This window comes from Nuphar pumila, chromosome 10, assembly GCF_984573655.1.
Source record: "Nuphar pumila chromosome 10, dmNupPumi1.hap1.1, whole genome shotgun sequence".
Taxonomy (NCBI): domain Eukaryota; kingdom Viridiplantae; phylum Streptophyta; class Magnoliopsida; order Nymphaeales; family Nymphaeaceae; genus Nuphar; species Nuphar pumila.
The window spans coordinates 117213398-117236359 of record NC_143258.1 but is presented as its reverse complement, the minus strand read 5'-3'; the positions used below and the strand labels follow the sequence as shown (position 1 = coordinate 117236359).

Below are 22962 nucleotides of genomic sequence, written 5' to 3'. Positions count from 1 at the left end.
TGCTGTTCATTTGATCTAACTGCAGAGTTCAGATTATTCTTTTTACTTTGTTTCACAGGGTTTCAATAAATCACAGCCTTCTGTCTGTACGTTGGACTGTCCACCAGGACTTGAACCAAGTACAGGCACTGCAACATTTCAAGGCCATTCAAATTTCAGCACAGAAGTTGGACCTACCCATCACTTGGTTTGTCCAACTTATATGACAGAATCTTTCTTGGATCATGGCATATGCCAAACGGGCATGAAAAATGTTCAAGAAAATTTGGAAACTGCACTTCATTCATCTGTTATGGAGTCTTTTCATGAGATTTGTCTTGGTCTTGTGAAGGCAAGCGCTATAAACTTATCAGATAACCTGAAGGCTGTGAATGAGGTAATCTCTTCTATGAACTTTGATATAGCATCATTTTGCACTAGTACTGGATATTAAAGTTGAACTTTGTATTTGTTGCTTGAAGGTTGGTGTGCTTACTCTATCATAAGTATTAATATTGGTGGATTATATTATCATTCTAGGATTCTATTGTTGATAATTCTTCCAAGGCTGTTTTTTTGTGTACTTGTCTGGACTATTCTGCTACTGGGGCCATGTCTGATGGAAAACATCTGCCTTTAGTTGTTCAACCAAATACTTTTCCAACATTGAATGATAACTTAAAATCTGCCGCTCTCAACCAACAGGGTGTCTGTTCGCATTTTGTTTCTGCCTTTGGAAAAATGAGTCTGCCTGTAGCTGATGATTTGGAACATGGAGATGCTGATGAGCCTCCTCCCCCGGGACTTGAGGTGGTCTTGAAACCTGTTACTCCACTTCAGAAAGTTAAGTTCCACCCCACGAAACAATATGGGAACTTCTCTAAGATGGACATATATGTTGCATTAGCGTTGTGCCGTCAGAGATTGCATGATGATGCAGTAAAAGAGCTACAAAAAGCTATACTTGATGATGAAACTCCTAATAGTGGCTTTAAGTCACAGGGTATTTTTGGGGAACACACTGAGGTATGGTTTTATCCATATTCAACATGAAGCGTATGTCTGTGTACCTTGGCTTATTCTTCCAGAGAAACTATATATATAATGCTTGAAAGTATGCGTTTTTTAACTGGTTTCTCATTCAATAAATTTCTGTTTATGCTGCCTGCATATCTTTTTGTTCCAGGATCCATCTATCATTCATAAGAAAGGGGAAAGTATTGATGCTTTTGCTCCTATAGAAATACAAAAATCACATCAATTTCAAAGTGCGGTGAGCTTTTCTGGAGCATCTGCAGTAACCAGTACATATTTTCGGAAGAAGAAACTGGCAAAGAAAAAACCGAGTTCCCTATTGCAGGGTATGCCTACAGATAAAATGAAGTTGGAACCAATGTACAGAATGGGAGATTGTAGTCCAAAAGTTCTAAGTGCTGAGCTAAATGAAGTGGATGGTATGAGTCTAGGTGTCCGAAAAAGGAAGGTTGTCAAACATAAAGTTAATTCTGCAGTAACTGTTCCTCTGAAAAGGAGAAGGAATGATGCATGCTTAATGAAAAGGACTACTCATCTCCAGGAGAAGACAGTTTCTTCAACACCTCTCTCCATTTCAGAAGTTGCTGTTTCCAATTCTGGTTCTCTCGCTTTGAATAATGAACCATGCAGTGTTATTGTTGAAGAGGAATCAAGGGGTTCCAGATCATTGAGCTTAGAGGTGAATGGGATTTCATTAGAAGAAAGTGCTGCAAATAAAAAGGATGTTCATGGCAATCAATGCATCAGATCACGAAAAAAACTTGCTCAGCAGGGTACTTGTGGTAATTCCTAATTACATTTTCTTTTGCCTAATATTTATTTGGTCTATTGGTGAAACTGAACTATTCTCGTATGTTGTTTAAACCTTTTTGCCTTTAATTCAGCAATAAAATCATCATCCACACAAAAGAAGGGTTTGGTAAAAGAAGTGTCATCTTCTCTCTCATCAGAAGATAAAAAATTACCTATCCTGCCTGGTCAAAAGAAACAAGAATTATTGGCAAAGAAGGCAAAATTACATAAAGTAAGAAAATCTATTTCATGCCCCCAGTCTGATGGCTGTGCACGGTCTTCCATCAATGGCTGGGAATGGCATAGATGGTCAAGAAATGCCCCTCCTTCTGAAAGGGCCCGTGTAAGAGGGGCAAAGCACTTTGCTCCAGTTCAGAAATCTGGTTTTGAAATTAATGTAAACCAGTGCTCCAATAACAAGGGCTTATCTGCAAGAACTAACAGGGTTAAGCTTCGAAATCTGGTTGCTGCTGCAGAGGGTGCAGAACTTCTCAGAATTACACAGTTGAAGGTACCACTTGTTAAAGCCCTTGCTTGCTGCTTTAACATTTTCTCGAGTTTTTTGCTAAATCTTTGTGTTCAGGCTAGAAAAAAGCGACTTCGTTTTCAAAGAAGCAAGATTCATGATTGGGGATTGCTTGCTCTTGAGCCAATTGAGCCTGAGGATTTTGTAATTGAGTATGTGGGAGAGTTGATCCGTCCTCGGGTATCTCCACCAAACTATTATCTTTCTGCTTCTTGATTATGGATGTTTTAAACCAGTTCTGTGATTCTTTTCTTTGTAGTTTTGTATTTTGCTTCTCAAACAGTCGTTACATGTACTTTTTTGCATCAAATGCTTAAGTGTGCATTATTTTGGAATTTGCAGGTGTCTGACATACGTGAGCGACTATATGAAAAAATGGGAATTGGTAGCAGTTATCTTTTTAGGTTGGATGATGGTTATGTGGTGAGTAAATATCCTCCAATTCTCTCCAAACTTCTTCTACTTAGAGACGCCCAGTCCCATATGTTTTTTTTAATATTGTTTCCCTATCTTAATAATGATCGGTAACAGACCAATCTATTAATTGAAAGATAGGTTATAATATTCCAATATGTGCAGTAACAAGATATTACATTCCCAACAGAAGATTATTTTATATACATTGGAAGCTTGTTCAAGTGCTTTATTCTAAAGCACTAATTGGAGGGGTGCATGAGACAGTAGGAAGTTGTTGCTTCTTACAAAACAAAGGCCTCTTAAGCTGCATGAACATTGGCTGCTGGTTGCCTTCTGCCTTTGAACCTGCTTTGACTGTAAATATAAACCTTTTGAAGCTTTCATGAATTTTTCAAGAGGGAAAAAGTTAAAACATGGGAGCACCACCGACCTTACTTTTGAGCTAGGTTGACCATAACATCTCAGAAAATTAGCAGGCGCTCAGGGTTTAAGAGGCCGGAACTGGTTTGGATATCCAACCCGACCAATGAGGTTTGGGGTGGATATGGGCCATAAATTCACGAACATTATTCATAAACTGGTCAGATATGAAATAAAACCATCAAAATTATCAGATCCAGTGAAAAAACCAGTCATACTGTAAAGTCCAACTGGATCTGAACTAGTATCAAAACAATTCTAGCACGGTTTCTGGAACGATGATCGGGTGGAAGCCTGATTGGGTATTAAACTCTGATTGTTGATAAAAAGGTTTGGAATAGCGGCAGGTGGATTTGTATACATGGCTATTAGAAATGCCCATTTTAACTTTTTGCCAAAAGATTACGTGCCCTTCCCTTTTCTCAGGGCCATCTTAAGTCTCAACCCTAAAACACTACCTGTGCCCTTCGCCATCTCTCTACAAAAGCGTGCATACCCTTCTCCGTCTCACAATAAAGGCCCTAACTTTGCATATCAGTTTGGGGTTGGACAAATGGAGGCTGGAACTTAAAAATTACCGAAGTGTCACACTATCACCAGTTCTCTCTCTCTCTCTCTCATTGGTATATTGGATGGGTGTGTCATTCTAAGTTGTTTTGTCAGCACTTTTGCCAATTTTATTTTGATGTAGAGAAAATTTGATCTTTTGTTCCTCCCTCTTGTGTATTCTTTATTTTGAGATGGATAGTAGTTGATTTTTGCAAACCATGGGTAACCATTTGTAGTAGTCAACCCTATCACAAAGACTTATTGTGGACTGTTTGCTTTTGACTTTTGTTAGGTTATCTCTATTTTAGCACTAATAGAGTTTGAAATCCCTTCTCTATCTTGTTGTAGCACATCATATTCATGAATATTTGGATTGATAAAAATTGGAGGGTTCTTGGCAGTGTTGTGAGAGGCGTACGTCTCAATACCTGAAGCGTACGCCTCATAGGCGAAGCGCACGCTCAAGGTATTGAGGCGTTGCATTGAGGCGTTTCAGGCTTTAAACGCACGCTTCACTCATGTGAAGCGCACGCCTCAAGTCGAAACACTCTTCGCTTTAGAGCGTACGCATCTGTGTAGACCACCCCTTTCCTGCCAAAATCCGCCGCCGGGGACACCCCTGGGCAACCCCTAGGTACCCTCCGAATCCCCGCTGCCTTTCTCTCTCCCTGTTTGCCTGAACCCCCTCACTCTCGAGCCCACCCTGCCTTGAGCCCTCGTTGGAGCCCCGTCTCGCCGGTAGGCTCAATCCGACGAGCATCTCCCCGGGTCCCTGCTTCCACCTCCCTCGCCCGACACCCCATCCGTCCCTGGGCTCCCCCTCGCCGGTCACCTCGCAGGTAACCCCCTCTTCTTGTGTTGTCTTTTCTTCTTCTTCTCGTTCTTCCTCTCCTTCATCCCCTTCTTCTGTTTGCCGGGATCGACGCAGGCAACCTCGTCGACGACCCTCGTCGAAGAACCCTGCGCATCCATCCCTCTCAGGTGACCTCTCCCCCTCTCTCACTCTGTGTTAGGCTCGCAGGGGAGGGGCGCTGCCCCCTTCTCTGCTCCGTCTCTCTCTGGTTCGCCCTGCTTTTTCGGAAGATCGGCTGGCAAGGGCAACGCTTTTTGCCACCTCTGCTCTATCCGTAACCCCCCTCTCCCCCATGGATGTCCTCTTCTTCTTCTTCATCCTTGTCTTCTTCGTCTCCGTTTCTTTTTCAGCAGGCCGGCAGGGGCGACGCCCCCTGCCGTCTGTGTTCGATCGATTCGGCAGGGCGATATAAATACAATTTTATTGTTATTTGTATATACTTATATTTTTTAAAATTTATGCTTGCTGATAAGCTTTTTATATTTTTTGAGAAGTTTTTAAATTACTCAAAAAAATTTCACCCCACGAGAAATTCCTGATAAAAGATTTTTCACGCTGTATCAACCAGTGAGTCCATGCAATGGGCTTATTCTGGGGATGAAAATTTGACTGACCCGACCGAACTTGAACCAATGCTCATTAGAGCCCGATAGACTAGGCCCCATGCCCGACTTAGAGGAAGGATCAAGTGCTATAGTATACTGTTTCACCTGATCAGGTGCAGCAACACACAAAAGTATGCAATCACATTGCACCTGATCTGCTCTGGCCCAACCTACCCAGGATCCGCCCCAAAAGGGTTTGGCGCAATGGGATGGAACCCAAGTTCTACGACTAAACCAAGTAAACCTATCTGACCACTTTGGTGGGTCAAGCTCCAAATCATATGAGAGAGAGACTATATATTATAATTTTGTATTGAATTGGACTCAAATAATAATTTGTAATATATAGAACAATTATAGTTATACGATTACCAATGGAGGGCTCAGTGTCAAGACGAAGGCCCAGGATCAAATCCCCCACATGGGATCTGATAGGGGTCCGCCTAACCCAGCTTGCCTTTAAAAAAAAGTTATAGTTATATGATTAATTTAGTTATAATAAATAATTTAGAAAGAAACATTTTATTAATATTATATATTTTATTATTCTGATCATGAAGCTTACGCTTCAACGCCTCACTTCATAACATGCTCAACGCCTCGCTTGGCCTCATCACATTTAACAATCTTGGTTCTTGGTGCTAATGGTTTGATTTTAGTTAGTTTCAATTTGTTAGACCCATTAAGTGTCTCTATCACTGCTTATTGAAAAAAAAGTAAATAAATAAAGGCCAAGTATTAAGTCAATAGCACTTTCTTAACTCAGATCTGATCCGGATCCGACCTGACCCATATCTTGCCCAATCAGTTCTTGCTGAGGTCGGAATGGTTTCAGACCTTATTAAGTTGGATATGGTTTTGTAATGTGCATTTTGATGTGAACCAGATTCAGTTTTGCATGTCAGCAACATGGTTCGGATATGAGCTTTGAATGTCAAACCCAGTCAGTGGGAATCCAACTCTAGTATAGATGTGTTTAATTCCAATGCAGTCCCTGATTTACCTATATCTGACCCTGATGTGATCCATTTGCAACCTAGGAGGCACAATACTCATTTTGATTCTCTAGTTTGGTTGAGTTGGACCAGATGCAAGATAGTACCTACCCTGATGACTTAATAGTAAAGAGTAAAGACCAATATCCACCAGAGGTTAGCTATTTGGTTCCATTCAACATAGTTGGTACTCTATACAGACCAAATCAACATCAGTTCATAACGACCCTTCTGAAAAAAAATCAACTGCAATCAACTTTTGGTTTATTTACGACAGTTTATTGAATTTAAAATCAATTTTGCGGATAATTTTCTTAGGTGCTTATTAACCATGATTTATTTATATTGTAACGACCTCAACTAATCCTCGTAAAAATAGTGGATTTTTTTTTACAACAATTGCGAAAACAAACCCAAGGATCTAGGGTCTCACAAATTTAATATACCAAACCACAAAAAGACTGCATTGAATCAACGAAGAATATATCAAACTTTATTAATCAATAAATAAATATCAAATAAGCTGAAACAGTAAAATTGTCTATGACATAATGAGCCACTCTGTCAGGGAACCCAAAACTAGTCACACAAGGCTCACAGTCTCCGATTAGCAAGTCAATCCATCACTAAGCACCCGGACCTGTAAACCAATTTTTTTTTCTAAAACGGGTAAGAACCAAAGTTCTTTATACGAATTCCTTTAAAAATTCAAACAGTAAGAAAATAACATAAACCAAATTTATGCATAAATTTCAGAGAAATATCACAATAACAATTTCCATAATCAACTTATCATTCAAGTATTTAAAAAATATCATGCAATAACAAATATCATAAGAAACAAAATAAACATGAATGCATAAACTAATGCAAAACAGTAAAGATATTCAATGCACATGCATGAATAACTTATTAAGTTATTTATTAGAGCTGTTTTTGCATGCATATCCCTATTAAATACGCACAAATTTAGTTTTCACTTCTTAAACCTGCAGATACTCAAAGCGAGTGCAATTTTTTGAAGTCCAAGTTAGGTTCTCAGTTGTAGCTTAACACATAATTTGTATTTTATTATTGGGTTTCACACTTGTTCCTCGATCGATATCAAGAATCAACACCTAATGCCGAGACATCAGGGAAAACAACATCGCCTGATGCCACTTTATTGGTATACCAATAACTACAGCTGAGTCACAACACCATCCCCAGGCAAAGTGTCTGAATCTCCCTAAAACCGTGGCTGAAAGGTGAACAACCATATCAGGTTCAGGGGCACAATCACACACAGATACTCAAAACGAGTGCAATTTTTTGAAGTCCAAGTTAGGTTCTCAGTTGTAGCTTAACACACAATTTGTATTTTATTACTGGGTTCCACACTTGTTTCTCGATCGATATCAGGAATCAACACCATCCAACGGAACGTTAGAAATCATCATCTAATGCCGAGACATCAAGAAAATCAACATCGACTGACGCGACTTTATTGGCATACCAATAACTACAGTTGAGTCACATCACTACCTCCATGCAAAGTGGCTGAATTTTCTTAAAACTGTGGCTGAAAGGTGAACAACCATATCGGATTCAGGGAGACAATCACACAAGGAGTTTTAGTATCCTCACAGGTTTTCCAAAACCGCCGTCCAAGATTTCAACAGTGGAAGAAACATTAAGGAAGAAATTAATTACATTGTTTGGTCTCTTTTACCTTTTTAAACAAATTCAGGTTCTTTAAATAAGAACTGTTTTGCAAATCGATATGCAAAACCAATTTCAGGCCCTAGCCCGCATAACTTAATAGTGTAATTAATTTAGGAAAATCAATAATTTTCAGAAATAAAGTTTGCAATGCATAAACTAAAATCAACAACATTTGAGCAACACATGCTCGTGGACCACATCTGACCACAAAAGTATCTCAAAGTGATTTATGCATTTTTTGCAAAATTTTAGTGAACATGCAAGACAAATCTTGTTTCAAAACATGTCGATAATGCACATTCAAACATACAACATGAATGCACATAAAGCTAATTGCATACACATGCGAAGAGATGCTTGCAACACACATATCATGTCATATTTATGCAAATATTAAAATAAACTTCAAATTCATGTGTAAGTTATGCACATTTGCAACATAGTATTTGAATCTATGTCACATGGGTGCGGGTGCGGGTGCGGGTGCAGGTGCAGGTGCGGGTGCGGGTGCGACACAGGTGCGGCGCAATTTTAAAATTTTTGGACACGGGGACTCGGCTATATATATATATTATTTTATTTTATTTTTTTTAAAAGATATTATTTTATTTTATTTTATTTAAAAAGTGCACAGTCACAACACTGTGCACTGTGCACAGGCACAGCACTGTGCACATCACTGTGCACTGTGCACCGTCTCTTCTTATATAAAAAAATCGTTTTTTTAGTTTTTTCAATAGACATTTTTGGACTCGGTCAAAGTTGACCGAGTCCAAAATGTGGACGGACTCGGCCTCGACTCGGCGTTGACCGAGTCCAGGCCGAGTCCGAAGCCGCACCCGTGTCCGCACCCGTGTCGGGGCGTGTCGACTCGGGTGCGGCACCTCCCTAGCCGAGTCCGTGTGACATAGATTTGAATGCATAAGCATGCTCAATCAAATCACATCAGATGTATCACACTGCAATCCACATGAATACGAGTCTGAGCATGACAACACTATTCCGAATCAATCCAACACACTGCCAATCTGATCAGATTGCAAACATCCAACATAATCGTTTGTCTGATCAGATTGTACATGTTCAGTCCATCGGCAGTCTGATCAGATTGTACATGCTCAAACCGTGACCAATCTGATCAAATTTCACATGCAAAAACAGTGACAAAGCTGATCAGATTGCACATGAGCAAAGAGTGGCAAATCTGATCAGTTTGCACACACATATCATGGTGGCAGATTTAATCAAATTGCACACAAGCAACCTGGTGCAAAGCTGAACAGATTGCCCCTGCACACACTTGCAGTGATCGATCTGATCACGGCCTCGAAACTATCATGCTGAAACTTCAAATAACTGTCATCAAAGAATAACATGTACTCAAGATTGATAGCAGTCAATAAGTTAACACGCTATTAAATCGGCAAGCTTAATAACACCACCAAACATCACATGTATCTACATGTCTGGACAACATCAATACTACATATATGCAAGTCTGGTCCAGGCATCAAATTAGCATGTTGTCGAGTTTGATAACAGTCAACCAGCATAACATACAGTTAAATCTAATAACAATAATTCAATTAACATATAAAAAACTTGGTAACAGTCAAAATAATAGCATAAACTCAGATTTGATGACAGTCATCAAAAATATTCATTGTTAAATCTGATGACAATTATTAATTACAAGTAATCAAATTTGATAGCAGTCATCATAACACCATATGGTTGATGACATTTATCAAATACAATAAATAATCAAATTTGATAATAGTCATCAAATCAGCCTGTAGTTAAATCTGATGACAACCGACATAGAATCACATTTGATAACATGAAATCAAATATGATAACAGCCAACATAATAAACCAAAATCAGGTTTGATAACAGTCCACAAATTATCATATATAAGTCTGTTAATAGTCATCAAATACAACATATTATTGAAATCTAATAACATGCAACAATATAGCATAACAAAAAAAATTAGATTCGATAACAGCCATCAGAAAAATACACAGTCGAATCTGATGACAGTGGTCGATATGACCCATAATTAGATTCGATATTAGTCATCAAGTGACACATTCAAATCTGATGACAGTCATAAAAACAACCCATATGTGCAGGTCTTAAACAACATAACAAAATCACCTGCAACAGGTCTGATCAGCCTACACTAACACGACATGTGGGCCAGTCTAATCTGCACCTACACCCATAGTGCTGATAAGATCAGATTGCTCATGCTCACATGCATCGACAATCTGATCAGATTGCACAACAAAGTAAGGCAGTCTCCTTGCAACACATCGACAATCTGATCAGATGCTGTTAGCATCAAGAATATGTCATCAAGTGGTTTTAGTTGATAATGTTATATATAACCTGACCTCATTTTGAAGTGTTTGGAATCATTCTCGCTTCTTAAGCTTCTTCTTTCATATTATATCGGAACCGCTAGTTTTTTATTTTTCTTCTGTTTGTGGTTTCAATTATCATGCATCCTGTATTGTCATTTGGATCGTCTATGCTTAGGTTCAAACTTGCTTTCATAATGTGTGATGTTTTTTTGTTGTGGCAAGTTCTTAACATGAACGCCACCTTGCGTTGGGGTGTTGCAAGTTCAAATCCCAATGGTATGATTGTATAACTGGTGGGGGTTTGCCTAACCCCAGCTTGCCTATCCAAAAAAAAGTTCTTAATGTGCTTGATGTTATTGTGCATTCCATCCTTATACGTTTTAGCATAAAAAATCGTGGAACATAATCTTGAATTCTCAAAATTTCTTGGATGTGAACATTCTTCTGTTAACTTTGACATGTAATGCATTTTATCCAGAGTATTGCAAAGGACCGGTTTGATCCCTAGGCTAATTTCTGTTTTGCAGTCCATATGTTGGTGTGTTCATGATTTATTCTTGGCATTCTCATGCAACTGCTTTCTCATTCAGGTGGATGCTACCAAGTGTGGTGGAATAGCTAGGTTCATAAACCACTCGTGTGAGGTGATTATACAATTGACAACTTTAGCTTTTTGTTTCATCAATGCTATCTTTTTCATGGTGACAATATAGGCTATATATAGCGATATATCTCAATTTGCTTTAGAACCTATAAGTTTTCCAAAAAACAGCCAAAAAATAGGTACCATGATTTTTCATGATAAGTTTTGAATAAAAACCACCAGATTTTCCTTTTTGTTTTTCTTTCCAGATTTTGTCTTCCAAAATGAAGTTGGATTAGGAAGAAATCAATTTTTAAGATATCATTTGGGAGAGTTCATAATTACACAATTTATTGATATTTTATCACCTACTTTTATATAATGTAATTATATTTTATTTTTCTTATAATATCTTTCTTTTTTTTGTTCTTTATTTTTCCTTTCACTTTGTGGGTTTGTCGTGGTTGGAGGTCTAGTCTTCTTAATTCTGTGCAAATCTTTGCATGTTGCACTCTATTCACCTTTTTTTCATGACATTCCTTTCTATTTAAGCCCAATTCCTTTTAATTCATGATATAATCTATGTTTTGTTTGTGTTCCAATATTTTGGTACTTTTCATTTTTCATTTGTAATTTTCTTAAACATTTGCTGCAGTGAAAATTGCCTTCTAAAAGCATGTTTTGCAGTTTTTTTGTCTTCATCTAAGTTCATGTGGGTTTTGTATATAAACATTCTTTGTTTACATTTTTTTTCTTAAGATTAACTGATGGTTGCAACTAATGGAATTAATTTAGTACCTCAAATTTACAGATTTTCGTGTATTTTTAATAGTAAATAAGTTCTCAATAAATTAACGATATATAGGCTATATCTAACCGATATGCGATATGGGTGGCAAATGATAAGTTGCCGATATATTAACTTGTGACCGAGATCTTTTCAATGTTTTCTTTTCTAATTTTTCTTTTTGTTTGTCAGCCTAACTGCTATACAAAAGTTATAACTGTGGAAGGACAAAAGAAGATATTTATTTATGCAAAGAGGCTAATATCTGCTGGCGAGGAGATCACCTATAATTACAAATTCCCCCTTGAAGAGAAAAAGATTCCCTGCAATTGTGGCTCTAGGAGGTAGGCAATCACAGCTTTTAGAAGTTTACAGTCCCTTTTGGTGTTTATGAGGTGTAGATCTAGTTGAATTTTAAAGCCATGCAACTGCCTGTGCTTGTTTATACTTTCTAATTGCATGAAACAATTTTCATCATTTTCGTGTTAACATATCTTTAAAATCTCATAAAGTATTATTTTATGAAATTTGTCATAAAATATTGTTGATATTTGTTAATAGGTTACCTTTTTTTTTCATTTATTAAGTATTTTTTCCACATTATCCTTTTTTCGGAAGTTTCTGTGATTTCCCACAGATTCAGGATAATAAACTTTTTTCAGTTATGAGAAAATTCTGCCATGTTCTAAATGAAACTTTGGTCTTATGCTTCTCAACATAACAGTGGATCATTTAGTTCATTTTCTCTAGGAGTCTGTTTTTTTTCCAGGAAAACGTTGTAGAGTCGGTTATTTATTAATGTTCTGCTTCTTCAGCTCTCTTTTGCTATTTTTCCTTTTCTTGTGTATTTTTTGTGAACATATTATGTGGAGTATTTTTAGTATTTCTAGGTTTTAATTTGTTTTGTACATTTATGGGCTTAAAAGAAAATATTTTGAAGTCTCTTTCATGCACCTATAGCTCAATTTTTGGCCTTAATCCAATGCAGAAACAGTACATGGTTTAATATGTGGCTGGGGCTATGTTCTTGCCAGTTGATGAAAGACTTCTTCCCATATTCCTAGTTTTATAGCCTGCCTTGATTGCTTTCTTAACCTTCAATTGCACTTCTTTGCGTTTGTGAGTACATCACGTCACTCTTTATTTGATATTTCACTAAGAATATCCCGTTTTGGCTTTTAAGGAATAAAAATAATAGGATCCTTGTTCCCCTGTTTCATGAGTCCATTATCACTTGTATCTGTTGTTCCGCCAGCCCTTTTGTAATATCTCAGAATTTTTCAATGATTTTTAAAGTTGAAAAATATATAATTTAAATTATATATTTTTATTTAATTGATAAAATCATGGAAAATATAATTAAATAGAGGTGACGTCAGATAGGTCTGGGTGTGGCCCAAAGCCCACTGACAAGCTCTAATGAAAATAAGTAAAATTTGAGAAATTTTTAGTTTTTAACCTTTAAATTTGAGCGAATTTCAAGTGAAATTCAGGTTAAATTCAGGCAAAATTGAGGTATAACCACCGTTAGATCCACCTCAAAACGTAGATCTCGTAAGAGATCTGTTTTTTCGAAATCGGATTACGGTTGGCCCGAAAAATGCATTTTTAAAAAATGACCGACCTCTATTTTTGAACTTTTCTGGGTTGGATCGGACTAGATCCGCTTCATTTGATTAAAGTCAATATGGATCTAGACCCAGTCCAAGATCCATATTGACTAAGACTTGGTCCAGGTTGGGTTCCAATTGGATTTGGATCTTGGATCCAATTTTGATTCATGATCCATCCATGTCAATTTTAAAACTGGAATGAATTTAAAGTTTTAAAAACAACTTTAAAATAGACTAAGATCGCCGACCCCAATTCTTTTGGGATGAAGGCATAGTTGTAGTTGTTGTTGTTGTTGTTGTTGTTGTTGTTGTTGTTGTTTTAAAATAGACTAATGATGAAGTAGGGTTCTACCTGGGATAGAACTCTACCCCATGAGGTCCTTCCAGAAGGGGACGTCCCCCCCTGGAATATTAATTAAAATAAAAATAAAATTTAATAAAAATCTAGAAGATAAGGAGGTTAGGGAGTAGAGTTCTACACTTAGTAGAACTCTACCCATATAGGAGAGATCTAGAGGGGACGTCACCCCCTTTCTAGACTAATTCAGAAAATATAAAAAAGGGGGCCTAGAGCCTCTCCCTCTCTAGAACTCGTGTTCTAGAGAGAGAGGGAGAGATTGAGAGAGATATAGATAGAGAGAGAGAGTTGAGAAAATGGAAAATCATTTGAGAGCAAGAAAAAAAGAAGGAAAAGGAAAAAGAGAAGAAGAAGAAAAAAAATATAGCATCTACCAAATTTTCCTCTAGTTTTTCATACTTCAAATCAAGGTACGAGTTTCTCTCTTAATTCGCTCGGGAAAGGGAATCACATAAATCAATTTAAGCATGAGTTTAGAGGAGAAGAAGGAAAATCTGATTTCAAATATATATAGATTTATTCATGATTGTCGATTTTTTTTGTTCATGCAATCTGAATATATATATGTAAATATATTTCAGATTTGTCGATTTTCCTTGTTCATGCATCTGAATATATATATATATATATATGTTTTAGATTTATTGATTTTTCATGCTTATGCATTTGAAAATATGCATGTTGAATTTATAAAGCATGCATCTGAAAGTAGATATGTGGTTCAGTTCTCTTGATTTCGTTAAGCATGCATTTGAAATTAGATAGGCATTTCTGTTTGGTCGATTTTTCTTGTTCATGCATACTAAATATATATATATATATATATTTTCAGTTTTGTTGATGATATGATCATGCAATTGAAATAAATATACATGTATTTCTGATTTGCTGATTTTATACTCATGCATATACACGCATTTCTGATTTGTTGAGTTTTATTGTTTATGAAATATGCATGTGCATTTCAGTCCTGCCGATATTTTCTGTTATGTATATGTTTTTTTTTTTCCAGCTGTTAACAGGTTTAATCAGGTTTGGCCGACCTATACACATCAGACCATCCGAGGGGTTAATTATATAAGACTGGCCAACCCATGTGCATGATTCTGATAAGGTACATGGATCAGCCAGCGATTAATATGATTATTTTTTTGACTGGCCGACCCATGTACATGCCGTGAATGGGTTAACGTATGACAGGACGATCCATGTACATGAATCTGATCATGCACATGGATCAGACCAACTGTTTATAGATTTTATTTTTTTCTGTTCAGCTTAATGCAATTTATTGTTGGCCGATTCATGTGCATGAATCCGTCCATGTACATGAATCAGACCAGCTGATATGGTGATATTCATGTCTGGCCGATCCATGTACATGGACTTGTTCATGTATAGAAATCGGCCCAGGTGATGATATTTAGGACCAGTCTGATCATGTACATGAATCAGATCATCTGTGACTGGTTTTTTGATGGTCGATACATGTACACGAATCTCATCATGAACCTGACCACAACATATTGATATTTTCTGTTTTGTCGATTTGTGCACATGAATTGAGCATGTACATAAATCTGATCGGCTCTTGAAAATTTTTTACATAGCCGATTTTCGTACATGAAGATGGTCATGTACATAAATCTGATCGGAAATTGTATTTTTCGGTTTGTTACATAAATATGATCCTAGACCAATCAGTTTGCAATTGTGCTTATCATATGCATGAATCTAAAAGTAATTAGATGTTTGCATTAATGTGATTATATGCATGTTTGGTTGATTATATGCATGAAATTAATCATGAATGATGGTGTATGTGCTTGGCTAAATGTGCATTCTTTTTGTGTTTTAAATATGCAATGGGAACATGTTTGGAAACTATGTGTGTGTTTCATGTTCATTAAAATTTTGCAATTGGTATAAATCACATTTGAGATATGTTAGTGGTTATTCGTGAACCACTACGGGTCTATATAGGCCAGGAGTATGTGTTGCTCCAATGTTATTTGATTGTTTATGCATTGCAAAATAATTTCTGAAAAATTATTGATTTTCAAAATTTAATTACACTGTTAAATTGTGAGTGTCAAGGCCAGAAATTATTTTTTGCATGTGGATTTGCAAAACGGTTCTTGCATAAAGAACCTGAAATTTGATTTGAAATGGTAAAAGAGACCAAACAATGTAATTAATCTCTTCCTTGATGTCCCTTCTACAGTGTGAGAATCTTGGATGGTGGTTATGGAGGACCATGAGGATACTAAAACTCCGTGTGAAATTGTGTTTTCTGAACTCGATGTGTGGTTCACTTTCCGGCCACGGTTTTAGGAAGCTTTCAACCACTTTGCTTGAGGGTGGCGGTGTTGACTCAACTGTAGTTATTGGTATACCAAGAAAGTGGCATCAATGGTTGATGATTTTCTTTGATGTCCCGACATTAGGTGAGGATTCTTAATATTTCGATGAAAGGTGATGATTCCTGATATCGGTCGAAGAACAAGTGCGGAACCCAGTAAATAAAATACAAATTGTGTGTTAAGCTATGAATGAAAAGCTAACTTGAAATTCAGAAATTGTGTCCGTTTTGATTATCTGAGGGTTCAAGAAAACGTGGAAATTAAATTTATGTGTATTTAATAGGGACATTCTTGCAAAAGCAATTATGATAAATAACTTAATAAGATGTTCATGCATGTACATTGAATCATGCATATTTTACTGTTTAGCATTAGTTCATACATTTTTGCATATTTTATTCAACATGATATTTGGTTGAATGTTTAAATGGTAAGATGATTGTGGTGAGTTATTGCTTGTGATTTCCTCTAAAATTTATGCTTGAGTTGAATTATGCTATTTTTTTACTGTTTGGATTTTTAAAAGAATTCGTACGAGGACTTCGGTTTTTACTTGTTTTCTTAAAATTGTTTTACATGCTCAGATGCTCGGTGATGTCTTGGACTGACTAGTTGGAGAATACGAGATTTGTGATGGTGTTTGGGTTATGACCAAATGACGTGATTTTCATATAGTCGATTTTGATATTCTTAGACTTTTCAACTTTTTTATTTAATTAATAAAGTTCATTTATTACTTAAAGTTGATTCAATGCATGGAATGGTTTGTGGTTTGGTTATATTAAATCTTTGATGTACCCCGGGTCCTTAGGAGGTTTTTCGCAAATGCTTTAAAAAAAATCTACTATTTTCGAGGGTCGGTTGGGGTCGTTACACCTTTATGTTTTCATTTATTTGATTCAAGTGTTTTGGGATATCTGAGCTCTGTTCTTTCTCCAAGAAATTTCATATTTGAATTTTTGGTTTAGCTTACTCTAGTCCTTTGCTTCTTATCGCATGTAAATTGCTCTTTTTTAGACAAATTAAGCAAAAACATTGTCTTCACATTTGTATGTTTCATATATATATATATATATATATATATATATATATATATAGAGAGAGAGAGAGAGAGAGAGAGAGAGAGAGTAATGGGTAGGTGCTAAATGATACGTGATAAATGAGTTTTTTAGGGTTTTTTCATTTTATTTCTAAATTCTGACCGTACGGATGTGATCTATGTACTTGATTGTTTAGGGATCAACTCTTGAATTGTTCGATTCTGACACATGGGTGAGTTTTTATAAGGTTTGAAAAATCAACGGGCTAAAATCTTTGTAAAATTTCGAGGCTCCAAATATAATTTTTTTATTGAAAACACATGATCCAGGTGTGGATTCCTCGTAAATCGACCATGCCCAACACATTTATGGGGTCAGAATTGCGAAAAAAACACCAGAAGAGTAGAAAAACCCATTTAGCATTATCATTTAGCACCTACCCATTTCTCTCATTCTCTCTCTCTTTCTCTCTCTCTCTCTCTCTCTCTATATATATATATATATTGTCCAGGTCCAAGTCCAGCTTGGAAAATTAGAGTAACTTTGAGATATGAATTAAGCAAAGTTTTATTGGAGTCCACTCTGTTGCTTGTTGAAAATAAAATATATCGAATAGAAGCTTGAGTAAGGATAGATTTTGGTGAACAAGTAGAGCATAATTTAAAGGCAGCATTTCTATTCACACAGACATCTAGTGAGAGAAGCATGCAGTGTTGTTAAAAACGCGCCTCAAGGCGCAAAAAGCGTGCCTCACCTCAAGACGAGGACCTTTGTGCCTTGAGGTGCAGTTAAAAAGCGTAAACCCATGTAGGCGTACACCTCTTGTACCTTGAGGCGTACGCCTTGAGGTGTACACCTTGAGGCGAGGCGCGCCTCAGCGTGAGGCGCACACACCTTATTTTGTTGGTCAAATGAGGGTCAAATCTTTCATTTGACCAACAATAACATCTCACCCCCGACCCTAATAAGGGTCGGGAGCCCTAATTTCCCTAATCTCCTCTCTCGCAACCCCTCTCTCCCTCTCGTCTCTCGTAGCCCCTGTCTCCCTCTCGCAGCCCCTCTCTCCCTATCGTCTCTCTCTCTCTCTCTCTCTCTCTCTCTCTCTCGTCTCTCACACTTTCTCGCTTCCCCGCCTTCTCCTTCTCACCGGAAGTAGCTGTGATGCCGGCAACCCTTGCCAGACACCAGGTAACCCTGACCCCCTTCATTCATCCTTGGCTGTTACTACGACCTTTCTTTTGGATAGTGCTGATCAACAGCATAGACAAAAAAAGAACAAGCTTAAATGTTTAAAAGTTGGAAATGTAGTGTGAATGATTACTGATGCAAAAACACTGATTTGGTCCTCTTGATGCTTGCAACTATGTATGGACCAAGCGATTCACGTGCATGGATAGACAGTGAGTATTTGAGCCAGCTGCGCGGATGGTTTTTCAACCCAAAAATTGTTATGTCCAATTGCCATTCACGTGTAGATTTTTTCGGTTGGCTTACTGTTTCAGTGATTTAGCTGCCAAGCCAAATTCCAGATATTGAGGTTTTGCTACGAGCAGTAGCACGGTGTTGTAGGCCATTAAACAGAAAAAGAAACTATTGAGTTACTCTTTAAGAAAGTGCACTGCAGCCATACATGCGTCCGATAAAGATTGTTTCCAACCTCTTTCAATTGTGCCTAACCTTTTTTATGAAATGGAGGTTTTGGAGTTTGATTCAGGTGGAAGTGAATCCATGATCAATCTGGACCATGTTTTCGTATAAAAAAATAAAAACAAAAATAAAAAAAGATGCTTGATAACAACGTAATGTTGTTAGTGCTAATATGCATTTTGTTGTTAATGTTAGTTTTTTATTGAATGAATGTTCATATTTTATTTCTTAGATACTTACATAGATCAAGTTGTTGCATTAATGTTACTTTTACATGTTAATCTCATATTTTTTCCGTATTTATTTGAGATTTTTTATTTCGTGTTGGTTGTTGCTTCATCAATAAAGCATTTCTTATTTATTTATAATTTTAAATAATTTTTATAGTTTTTTTAAGTTAAAATTTTTTTTTGAGGCTTACGCCTCGCCTCAGATTTTGGTGGAGTGCCTCGCTACGCCTCAACACTTTTCACAACACTAGAAGCATGCTTGGACCAGCATTCGATAACTAGGAGTGTATTATTCTTGGTTTGGAACTTACCATGTGGGAATGGTTTTCCCCCATTAATCAACTCGCCTAATTTCTTTATGCTATTTTGCTTGTATGAACAAACACCTTGTCACATGGGTATGGGTATGAAGGATACGACGCGGCACTTTAAAAAAATGTGGGTACGGGGATGTGTATATATATATATATATATATGTGTGTGTGTGTGTGTGTGTGTGAGAGAGAGAGAGAGAGAGAGAGAGAGAGAGAGAGAGATGGTTTTATGGGTTTCAGTCCAAAATCCATGTTTGTAAATATAAAAAGTTGATTTTATTGATGTTTTTAATAAATGTGAGCGGTAAGCTGATATTTTTGATAAAAGAAGGGGTAAAAAAGGTGGGTAGAAAAAAAGGAAGAGGGAGAGGCGGGGGTCAAAACCATTTGCCCCACCACCTCTCTCTCTCTCTCTCTCTCTGGGTTTGAAACTGAAGAAGACGGAGAAAGAGAGAAGTCTGAAACCAAAGAAGGAGAAATTGAGGAGAATATAGAAGAGGTACCTCTCTCTGTCTCTCTCTTTCTTTCTTTCTCTTTGGGCCTCTCTCTCTCTCTCTCTCTCTCCAAGGGAGGGCTCAAGTGGGTTTATCGGTTCAAGGCCCTTTGACCCAAGTCAAATAAGCACACACACACACACGCACACACACACACACACACACACATATATATATATATATATATATATATATATATATATCGGGTCTGTGTTAGTTCAGACTCGACCCACCCGTACCCATGCCACGTCTGGTACCCGTACCCAGGCGTGCTGACATGGGTACGTGTGGTGGTTAGCCGTGTCCCTGTTGCTTAGCTTGTCACCCTCGCCTTTTTGCATTAATAAGGTTTCTCTCTTTTCAACTATCAGAGAAAAATAATGATTATGGATTTTTAATTTATCTAATTTTCCATTTTTTATCAGTAACTAAGATGGTAAGAACATGTATTAGGATTTTTTGAAAAGGATAATAAGAAAATTAAATTAGATAAAAAGTCTTAATCACACAAACCATCAACATCATCAACCATTTATAGAGTATCCTTTTATCAATGGTCTATTCGGGAAAAAAAAACTCAATAGTATCAGCAGTAAGTTATCAACTGTAAAGCAAAGACAAACAGGAGTCCATAGCTATCAACCATAATGACCGGTATCTATGATATATTGACAACATAGTAATACTATCAGTTTTTCTATGTATGCCTATAATATCAGTAAAATATTATGATAATTTTAAAATATCACCCAAAAATATATATTGCAATTTTTTCATGAGATTTTTTAAATTTTTCTTATTTTATATTCTTTTTTCTTTCTTTTGTATTTTAAGAACTTTTCTATTTGTTTCTTTATATTTTAACAAGAAAAATTAATACAAAATCTTTATTTTTATTTTTTTTAGAATAATTTCCAAAAACATGCCTAAGCTTTGCTAAATTACATTCAACCGTCAGACCAACTCCATCAACTTAACCGTAGTTAAATGAAAGTTAACTGTATCAGAACATAGTTTTACCCTTCTCAACCAACTTATTCCTTTGACCCTCTCTCTCCTCTTCAACTGCTGGGGAAAGGAAGAATCTGATGACTGACTCAACAAATACAGATGAGTTAAACTACACAGTAGGAAAAACCAAACTTCCTGGTAACCCATTTGCTGATTATATGCCATTGAGAAGAAAGAATCTGACAATCAATTGAATGGGCTATGGTGCCAAACAACTTATTCTTGTCTCTCCAGCAGAAATTTTGGTCATATGACAAGGGCACAAGGTGCTGAACATCTCATTTATCATTCCCTCAAAGTTCTTCATCTTTTACCAATGGGGGCTCCGCCGGGTTGGTAGGAGCTGTCAATGCATGTCTTCTTGTGGTGGGACGTTGCAGGTTCAAACCCCAGTGGTACATTGAATAATAACTGGTGGGTGTCTGCCTAACCCCAATGCCAAAATAAACAAAATCCCACAAAGAAAAGAAAATATAATTTATATATCACCAGTAAAAGATGCCCACAAATCAAATTTAGACTTTAAAGAGAAAACCCAAATCGTAGCATCAATGAAACAACAAATTGAAGAACAATGAGAATGGCAACAAAAACGATGATAACAAACTGAGGGAGAAGAAATTCTTGTTTCAGTAAAACACAAAACAAAAGGAACATTGGACATTTTTGTCATGGAAGGCTATAAATGTAATTTTACATAATGTAAGCCGCTTTCCATTGCTTGATTTTAGCCAAGCAGTAATTTGAAGTGAACTTTCTTAACTTAGTCGGTTAAATATAATCTCACAAAAGTTAGGCATGTATAAATGAAAAGATAGGTGTGTTTTTGTAAATTGTTCTTTTTTATTATTCTTTATATTTTAAATTTTAGAATCTTTAGATTTTTCCCATGATTTTTTTTAGAACAATCACTTGAAAAAAAAAGAACTCTGGGAAAACCCTCAGTGAAAATTTGCCAAGAACAGTACTGGTGACTGTGCTTACCTGTTGAATAGGAAATACTTGTCAATTACAGTACCAAGTATGTGGTAGTAATCAACTAGTACAACCGTGTATTAAGCTTTGTATGTTCCTAACTTTAACAGCTTTGGCACAGTTTTATGTTCACTTTAGATTGTGAAGCATGTTTTCAGTAATTTTCTTTGCTTTAATTGGCACAGTCAACTTCTTGATTGAAATTACTGCAATACCCATCTTATCTGCTGAAGCTATGTAATGAAGTTTTCCCTTTGTAGTTTTTCTGTTAAGACATTGTATTGATGATATTTTGCCTTTTCTTTTCCACTGTGACTTTTATCTGTTTTCTAATTGTTCATTTGGTACAGGTGTCGCAGATCATTGAATTAACATGCAAATAAATCATGTGGTATGAATCATGTATTTTCATGTCTGGTATAGTTTCTCACTGCTTTGGATCAGTCATTTATTTTGTTCTCTCATACTGTTATCAGATGTCCCAGGACAATGCTTGCCCATGGCTACTATCATGCCAAATTGTTGACTGCAGTGGTATGTGCTTAATGATAAGTGCTTTTTTCTATTCTTTCAGTTGAATTCATGTAAATCTCAATTGTATACAGCTCATCTGACTATTTGCTGCAAATACTTGACGTAGCAATTATAGTTGTTAATTGCAATGGAGTATGTGAATCTTGGTTTACCTTTTCTTCGCCTTCTGTTGTGGTCAGACTTGGTCTTTAGCTTCATAATCCAGTTCATAATAACTGCAGCCTTATATTCTGGGTTTGTTTTCGATATGCTTGTCTGATGTTGAAACAGCCATGATGCTAGTCGTTTACAAATCCTGATCATGTTTCTCTTACATAATATTTAAGGGATGGGTTCTTTTTCACTTTTCTATGTTATTAAATATTACTTAGTCAAATTTAAATATGTTCATGTGTTATATAATCTGGAGAATCTGTACACGTGAACCTTCTTATATATAATTTACATGGTCTTAATCTACTAAATCATGTTTGTTCTACTGATTTTTAAGCATGCAATACCTCAAATAATGTTTTTACAATTAGATGTTAAGAACTTTGCACGGTCCATCACCCTGGTCAGAAACCTGTAACAGCGAAGAGGGAGTAGGGTTTTAGGTTGTGGTTTGGTCCCTGGTGGTACTTCTGGTTCTAGAAGAATCAGGAACCATCTGGATCTGTCCTGTTCGTTACTGATGTTGTCAACCTGCTTAGGTGCATGAATGGAGTGTGCTGCATTCTATTGTGCAGTGCATGGGATCTCTCTCTCTCTCTCATATGCATGTGTGTG

At 36.6% G+C, this 22962-nt stretch overlaps 1 protein-coding gene across 8 annotated transcripts in view; it reads left to right on the top strand.

The window, feature by feature from the left end:
• Positions 1-22962, top strand: part of SDG25 (SET domain protein 25) — an 81808-nt gene that overhangs the window by 32266 nt on the left and 26580 nt on the right. For 6 of the 8 annotated variants that reach the window (XM_090019834.1, XM_090019833.1, XM_090019832.1 and 3 more), the window contains exons 7-16: positions 59-376; positions 685-1005; positions 1166-1796; positions 1899-2317; positions 2390-2512; positions 2675-2755; positions 10773-10889; positions 11808-11959; positions 22011-22051; positions 22137-22194. In XM_090019834.1, the coding sequence (XP_089875960.1) occupies positions 59-376; positions 685-1005; positions 1166-1796; positions 1899-2317; positions 2390-2512; positions 2675-2755; positions 10773-10889; positions 11808-11959; positions 22011-22032 (2184 nt within the window). In that variant the 3' untranslated portion in view covers positions 22033-22051; positions 22137-22194. The remainder of the gene's footprint in view (positions 1-58; positions 377-684; positions 1006-1165; positions 1797-1898; positions 2318-2389; positions 2513-2674; positions 2756-10772; positions 10890-11807; positions 11960-22010; positions 22052-22136; positions 22195-22962) is intronic. The other 2 variants (XM_090019835.1, XM_090019838.1) reach the window with 2 other exon arrangements.